Below are 8,701 nucleotides of genomic sequence, written 5' to 3'. Positions count from 1 at the left end.
ATCATCAAATACATCTATAACAATTTACCATAAATAGCCCATATCACTTTTTGACGTTCCTCGGTTATTAATAAAGTTCCTGAAATATGGTCAATTAATAGCCAAATCATACATAAATCCCATAGTTAATTGTGTGATTGTGAGAATATGTGCTTGGTGAGAAAGAAATTAAGGGTGAGTGAGAGAACCAAAGTAAAAGGTCTTAGCATATTCAGCGTGCAAAGGCATCGACAACGTTCGTAAGCTTCTTCTAAGAATATAGGATGAAATTCAGGTCTTCTACAAGCATTCGTCATGGCTAAGTTGCTGGTCTGTGATTGCTTATCTATGATTTCATCTTTATTTATCCAACAGATATAGAACATTTGATAAATATAGATTCGATGGACAATAACCATTGTTGTTTATATGTAGAAAATGCTGAAACAAAGGCACAAGTAATGTAATAGATGTATGACGTATGAGCACATTATAAAGTAACTGAACCCCAAGATTCAAAGATGAAACCTATTGTAACAAGTAATTTCATTTTATTGCTAAAGCTATTGTAACCATAACATAAGTCGGAGCTGTAAATGCCCAATACCCTAAATGGGAAATATCAATCCTACAGTTTAGTCAAGCACAAGGATTGACAAAATAATCCTAGCAAAGGTAACTCTTGGGCCAAAAATCGACTATTGGCATGAATGTAATTAATTGATTATGTTACTAGGATTGAAGATCCAAGAAGTTGTTAATAGGATAAAGTACAAAGATATCTCCCCATATAGCCACTATATACTCTTAAATTCTTCTTTTATGTATCATAGCAGACATTCTTTGAGTGAGGAAGGAATTATGTTTATCAAGAACTATCAGAATAGTGCAAAATTTATCAGTAATTCCCAAAAGAAACAGAGCTATCAGAACTATAACATGAGATATTTCAGCCAATGGATGGCAATAAGTCATTGCATTTAATATATTAAATGCAATTGGAAACATAGACCGTTGTTGTGCCACCTCACCCAAAATTTATATATATACATATATTGAATTATAGTTACTCCAAATTCAAAAAAGCTACCCAAAATTTTGGAACAAAGAGACCACCATATCGATGCAGTGAATTCGAACAAGCGTAAGGTCCTACACTGAATTTCTGTTACAATTGATATAGGATTAGTCTAGGAGATCTTCAATGGTTCTACTTGTATTGAATTATTTGACTATTTTAAGCAATGCAAATGATTTAGCTAATCTTTCCAAGCAAGAGGTTTTTTGCCACCCAAAGAGGAAAATCAGAACAATTTTGTCAATTGTGATCATTATGTCCTCAAATTTACATAACAAACCTCAGTAACAAGGAGCTTCTCCTGCAGATGTTTAAATAGAACCTGCACAAGAGGAAAGCCCATTGGAGTAAACCATCATTCACACGATTTTATCTATAAACAACTTAACATGCATTGAATCAAGTACAATTGTAAAGTCAGTCTATTTGACATATAGAGGCGGATAAAATGATCCGCTGTTATAAAACGCCGCTGTAGGTCAAAAATGTTGTAGTGAGATCACAAAGACATTAGCCCACAAGGATCACCATATCTAAACCACATTCATATGTCATTCAATCACCAAATAAACAAAAAGATCATCCTTTCAGTGAGATATGTAAAAAAATAAATATAATAATATGTCATTTTGTACCAATTCCTATAGCCCCCTACACCACTAACCATTAGAGTAAATCAAAGTTAAACCAGGAAAAAAAATTGATCTCTGAATATAAACTTAACGCCTATGGTAACTCTCCCTTGAAATCTGGAAATGTTGGAATAAATGCCAATGAGCTATAAAGCACAATAGACAAAGTAGTGATCAAGCATCATGATTAAATAACCGAACATCTAACATATAGTTCTATCATTTCATCGCAATTCATAAGGGCATCATCTTATTTATTTATTTTCTTACTAATTTGAACACAAAAATTTAGCCATTATATCCCCTGTGTGGCTAAACCCTACTATCCCATTTTAGGATCGTCCTTGAGGGGATATTTCAAGCTTTCCACTTAAGGGCCTATCCCCTATTTTATTCACATGTTTATCATTTTTTTTTTCACAACAGTCACCCAACAGAACATGTATCATAATAAAAACAGAATCTATATATCTTACTTGTATTCTTCACAATAACAATGCCTCATTATGTAACAAAATCATCATTTATTCATTTTTATTTGTTGCTGATAAATATGTGAAAGTAACTACAGCTACCTAAAAAAAATTTCACCAAGCTTCTTGAATCTTTCTACTTTCTTACTCACTTAGTCTCTATTTCTTATTCTTGCAATGAGTTGAAGAGGACAAAAGTAGCAAATGTTAATTGAAAGGAAAAAAAAAAACCTAGAAAAGACAATTAGAAGGTGGTGAAAAAAAATTAACATGGGAGGAGCTCCAATGGCTCCATTGTTTCTAAGCTCTACCCCCATTTTCTACCTCTCTTCCTATATCTACCTTGATTGAAATAATAAATATAACTTCCATCCTTGAAAGACCTCATTTGTTCTCACATGGAAAAATTCTTTACTAAATAGATCCAGTTGGCTAACCAAAAAGGAATTTAAAATTTGAATTTCAATTCCATAGTCTCAAGCATTTGGGAGGGTGGATCTTGAAAAAGTTGGCAATCAAGGAGTTACCAAAATGAATGGTACATCCCCCCTTCCTTTATTCCTTCCTAAATGGTGGTTTGGAAAAAGACCATTCTTGGCCCCACTTAAGATCTCACTATCACAATTTATTACCATAAAACTTATCCCCTAAACCCAAACACCCTTAGAGCTTGGTCGACCAATCTTAACCACTGAAACTAATGGGTTCAGCCCATTGAAAAAATGTCCAAATAAAAAATAGTAATAATTACATACTAATAAATAAATAATAAAAAGTTAAATAAGTAAAACTTGGGTTTCTATGGATGCATTGCTTAGGTAGGCCTAATCAATACTGGGGGTGTCAATAGGTACTAGAATAAAATCAGAACCAAAATCAAAATCAAAACCAAAAACCCTAATATCCAACTATGGTTGCTCAATAATTAGAACATCTCTTTATGATATTGTGCTGTTGTATTTTAATTATCCAACTATGGTAGGTTTATTTGGATTGCAAATAATTTAGTTGATTTTTCGCCTACAAATTAGGTAGATAAGACCCCGACAAATTAATAGGCAATTTTGATGGATGTGATAATGCATGGAAGTTTGCACACCACACTCCCCAAGCTAACTTACCATAAGTACATCTTTGTAAGCATCAAGGCTTTGGAAAGCCCCAAATGCTCCAAAAATCCCTTACTTGGAGAATATCCTAGTAGTTTTTTCTCCATACAACTCTTCCACAAACTACACATGTAGTCAAGTTCACACCCATTGCATGTAAAAAACAAGTTCATGAGATTAAGAGCATGAGACGTACCATACACCAACTACAACACCATGGATTTCTCAACCTGAGGGCCCAAATTTCTGGCTGCAAGTCCTTATCATCGAAATATGGATTTTCACTTGGGATCGAATAGTTTCCCCATAGACCAAGGTCATCTATTTCACTGGCACCTGAATATATGCATGACAAGGATGGAACACAAAAAAGGATTATAAATGATAAGTTAAGTAAGAAATAAGCATACAATTCCAACTTACTACAAGGAATGAGAATACTAATGACGTTTCTTCAAGCACCTACAATAAAAAATCCAATGCAATGTTCAAGGAATGAGAATACTAATGATAAGTTTTAATATAGTGCTCTGCAGACTTAACCCATCTTTGATTTCATCATCATTGAAGCCTAATAGATTTGGGATCAGCTACACAAATCCTATTCCTCCATTCAATTATGTCCAGAGCATTGCCTTCTGTAACATAACAAAATGCTAATTAACACAGATATTTAAATTATTGGAAAGAATCTGGTATCAGGTATTTTACAAACTTGTGCTGGGAATTAGTTGAATAGGTACATCTGTAGTAGCCAACAGTATTCAAGCATTCAGACAAAAAGAGTTATACTTGCCATGACATATTGTGGGTGAAATTAATGTCCTTCAATGATGTTCATAGGTTATAAAGCCAAATGGTAAGTTTACATCTTTTCATAGAAGGAATTTTAACATGTGCAACAGAATCTTACCATGAAGGAGGCCTTGCCTTAAGGTATGTTGAATATGACTGAGGAGCATCATCAATACATCCTTTGCTTTAGGATAAGTTTCATAATCCAGTGCACGATCAGGAGAAACTCCATTTTCACATATCCAAGGATGACCTAAATTTTAGAAAGCCAACATAGTATATCTTAGAGAGGGTAATAGAACTCCAAGCAAGCATTTTAACTAGACCTAACAACACTTATTACCCAGGTCGAATTTAGAATTTATTTGAATTTTGTGACTTTTTATATGATGTGATAGTATTAGTTTTCCTCAAATTAGGGGATAAAACATGAACATAGTAGGTGGTGAGGAGGCACAATTGGCTAATTAAGCTTAGGGACCTACACCTCATAAAGCATCACATGGGTTTTCTCATTTAGTGTTCTTATCCATCCATCAATTGATGTTGCATCAGAACCACTTATGCATTTGAATTCATTATTCAAATAAACATTAGAGCTTCATAACAGATAGATTAACTTATAACAACAAAAAACCGGTACATGTGATGGTGTTGGGTGTACGAACAAAATGACCATGAAGATGATATGAGCACAGGCCTACATCTAAGATTCCGAAAAAAAATATGGAAACAGAACAATAAATGCTTGTATTGTTCTAACATGGCATGATGAATTTGTATATTGGCACAAATTATTATGTTAAAAACAACTAAAGGGCTGTAAAAACATCAACGCCCCACCCACTAAATGTTATCAGAAATTCTATTATCTTCATCTTCATTTGATTTTGATAGTCGGGATACTTTTTTGCTCATAATTATTACAAAGAAAAGTAGTTGATACAGGTTCAATCATTGTTAGTGTTTTATGACCAACCATCCATAGTCTTACACTTCCATTCAACCATTTCTCATGTCGGAGACAAAGATACATTTCTACACTGCAAATCATCGAGAACATGATGCTTATATGAACAAAACATTTAGATCATCATTGTCGTCAAATTGTTAGCCCGCAAAATTTAGTGTAATGTAGATCAGAACCCAATTTCACAACAAGAAGGTGATATAAATCAAAGGAAACATAAAATGATTTATGTTGTTTGGCAGCACCCAAATCCATAGATGAGATGAGAGTGATTTACCATGTTTGACAAAGAAATTACAGCCTCTTGCATGTAAAGCTATAACATGCAAGAGACAAGTCTTTGCCACACTTCCAACGATGGAAACATAAATTCTAGTATTAATTATTCACGACTTTAAGTGCTTATTATGCACTCTATAATAAGGGGTAAGATCATAAAATCCTAGACTACACTTAACAATGCATCATATTGTAAATGTGCAGAAAAATACAGATATCCATCAATATTTTTTACTATGAACCTACACTACAATAGCTAAATTTCTGATATTCAATCCACATGTTGCATTAATAGTAGTATAAGCATTGATCCGTCTGAAATTTCAAAAATGTCGAGATAAATACTAACCACAATCTCTCGTCCGGTACCGGTTCCAGGCTCTGCATAAAATCAGAAATGTTTATACTTTGGTCCTTTGAGAACTTTTTGGTTAGCTTAAATTAGCACCCGATCGGATATTTTTTTATATGGTTCATTGTTCCTTTCGCTCTAGAATAACCTTAGCAATGAGTAGAAATGGAAGCAAATTAAAGATAATCTTTAAAGTATAGTTGATAGGAATCAACACACCATAGTTTACATCACGGAAAATGAATTTGAGGTATACAATTAAGAAAGCAACCATCTTGGGTCATAGGTAGTGAGTAATCTATATTTTACCACAGAGGAAAGTCTAAATGCCTCAAAGAAGGCTACTATCACTAACTATTTTATGTTTTTTGGGTAACTCAAGGTGTCCCCACCCCTTACGAAGCGGGACTATTCCCTGAGGTTGCACATTGACCGCCAACAAACCCCTCACATCAATTTCATTCAAGGAGTGGTATTGAACTCACGACCTTGGACAAGAAGTCCAATGCCTTGTGCCAACTCCACCGTCCCCTGGTGGGTCGCTACTATCACTATAGTTCTCAAACAAATAAAAAATAATGCACACATCATGTATGCATATGCGACAGTAAGGGAATACATAAAAGTAAATCAATATTGATAGGTGTGCATCTATGTGATATATTAAGTTTTAAATGTACCAATTCTCCAGCAAATATGGTTGGGAACACATCAGCAATTTGACCCGAAAGCATAACAGTTGATTGACTTGTGTTGTATGAGGGGTTTCTCTTCACTCATACAAGTGTTACCTTGGCTTATTGTCTCTTCTAGTCTACACCAGCTTTAGTTTGCTTAACATGCTATTAAACATGGAATATTTATTTATTTATTTTAATTTTTTTTAATTAATAGATTTGCATGACAAACCCATGTAAGATATATATGTATAAAACCAGCCAATATTATACTAAAGAGAAGTTCTATTGGGTCTTCTATCTATTTTAATTCTGAAAATTCTCAAACAAAATGACTAATTTTTCTTGAAGTTTCCTTATTTTACATTATAATTTTCATTAATTTTGGTATCTTTTTTTTGTGCCCTCACATAACAGGTATGGAAATGTTTTCAAATCTCACATATTGGGGTGGCCCACAAAGAATATCTCAAAGTATGCCTTCTTTTGTTTCTCATTAAGTTTTTCTTCAATTTCTGTTACACTATATCTCAAACAGTTGGGATGCCATCAATATCCCTGATTAGTTCTCTGATTGATATCAGTTCAATCAGTCATATGTAAACAAACACAATTAAGAAAAAGGAAAAGAAAGTGAAAGATTTGTTTACTGAGTTTGTCATGAATCAAACCACCAACTACATGCCTTTTCTTCCCCAATGAAATCTATAATCCTTCCCTTTAAATAGACAAATCAAATCTTCCAAAAATAAAAACAAAAAAGGAACACAATTAATCCTGATCTTTCTAAAATTGTGACTTCTAATTCAAATAAGTTAACCACTCTCATTTAAGATCTTTCCATTTTTAGGTTTCATTAAGCATAATATGGAGTATCCCATTTATGGAATATGTTCATCCTGTACATGGACCTTATTGAGATAAGGTAACATACATGTAGAAGTTCAACATCAAAAGAATACCTGAGATCTGAATCGAAATTGAAGACTGAGGTTGAGGGTTCAAGTCCCTCCCTCCGCTCCTGGCGGTACAGGCCAGATATGGTGGCTAAACAATCCGGCGTCAACCTTCACGACAGTGACCACGAAGCTGGTGCTACACGAAGCCGGTGCTACACGAAGCTGGCGCTACAAAAAATGATGAAATCAAGGGCCGACGAAGCCTCTAAACAGAAGAAGGGTCGACTGAAACTCCAACGAGACTCGAGTGGAAGAACGAAGGGATTAAACTCCAAGATTTATGGATTTCAAAGAAATGGAGAGAATGAGAAGAAGAAAGGAGAACATGGCTGAACTTTTGAACCTTTATCCTCCAAAATTATAGCTAAAAACTTTTGCGCCAAATTTGGTCGGGGTTTGGGGAATGAAGTATAGCTGCGGACCAAACAATCCACCCTTATAATGTGAAAAAGAACTATTTTTTAGCGGCGGATCTAAAAAACCGCTGCTATATTATTTTTTTTTTTCACTAATACACCTATTTTAGTGACGGATTTACATCTCCGCTGCTACATTAATTTTTTTTAACAAAAACAACTATTTTTTTTAGCGGCGGATCTAGCAAACCGCTGCTATATTATTTTTTTTATACTAATAAACCTATTTTTTTAGTGACGGATCTACATCTCCGTTGCTATTTTAATTTTTTTTTACAAAAACAACTATTTTTTAGTGGCGGATCCAAATATCCGCTGATATACTAATTTTTTTACTAAAACAACTATTTTTTTAGTGGCGGATCTACCAATCCGCTGCTATATTAATTTAAAAAACATCATTAATGAAAGAAATTAATTTTTAACGGCGGCAAAATGGATCCGCTCCTATATTAAATCTCACAAAAATGAAATATTTAAAAAATTTATTCTATAGCGGCGGCAATAATAATCCGCTGTTATATTCAATTAAAAATATTTTTATACTTGAAAAAAAATAATAAAATAAAAATTAATTTTTTAATGGCGGCAAAATTATACCGCTGTTACATTCTTTTTTACTAAATATTTAAAAAATTCATTTTATAGTGGCGAATATCCTGAGCCGTCGCTATATTCAATTTAAAATTAATTGATAAAGTGCATCACATTAATAGAATTTTTTATATTAAAAAATTCAATTTTTACTGGCGGATTTTCAAAGCCGCTGCTATATTCAATTAAAAAAAATTTATAAGGAGAAGTCACTAAATCGGAAAAGAAATTTTTGTTTTGTAGTGGCGGATATAAGGTTCCGCTGCTATAGGACTTGAATTGGCATTTACTTAGGGATCTATAGCGGCGGATATAATTATCCGCTGCAGCATGTACATATATAGAGGCAGATAACATAATCCGTTGCTATAGGGATTCAATACAGCGG

The 8,701-nt window shown here is 33.6% G+C and overlaps 1 protein-coding gene across 2 annotated transcripts in view; it reads right to left on the bottom strand.

Moving 5' to 3' along the window:
- LOC147386370 (HIPL1 protein-like) overlaps nucleotides 1–7,714 on the bottom strand; it is a 36,635-nt gene extending 28,921 nt beyond the window's left edge. Inside the window, exons 1-6 of one of the 2 annotated variants that reach the window (XM_086422402.1) lie at nucleotides 7,307–7,714; nucleotides 5,665–5,815; nucleotides 4,185–4,319; nucleotides 3,468–3,607; nucleotides 1,338–1,379; nucleotides 29–79 (exon numbers count right to left, since the gene is read on the bottom strand). In XM_086422402.1, the coding sequence (XP_086278528.1) occupies nucleotides 68–79; nucleotides 1,338–1,379; nucleotides 3,468–3,607; nucleotides 4,185–4,236 (246 nt within the window). In that variant the 5' untranslated portion in view covers nucleotides 4,237–4,319; nucleotides 5,665–5,815; nucleotides 7,307–7,714 and the 3' untranslated portion in view covers nucleotides 29–67. The remainder of the gene's footprint in view (nucleotides 1–28; nucleotides 80–1,337; nucleotides 1,380–3,467; nucleotides 3,608–4,184; nucleotides 4,320–5,664; nucleotides 5,816–7,306) is intronic. The other variant, XR_015171728.1, reaches the window with a different exon arrangement.
- Nucleotides 7,715–8,701: the final 987 nt, after the last annotated feature.

The sequence above is a fragment of the Akebia trifoliata genome, chromosome 14 (genome assembly GCF_017979445.1).
Source record: "Akebia trifoliata isolate Shusen 1 chromosome 14, ASM1797944v1, whole genome shotgun sequence".
Classification (NCBI taxonomy): Eukaryota; Viridiplantae; Streptophyta; class Magnoliopsida; order Ranunculales; family Lardizabalaceae; genus Akebia; species Akebia trifoliata.
Note: the sequence above shows the minus strand (reverse complement) of the source record. Positions and strands in the feature narration are given on the sequence as shown.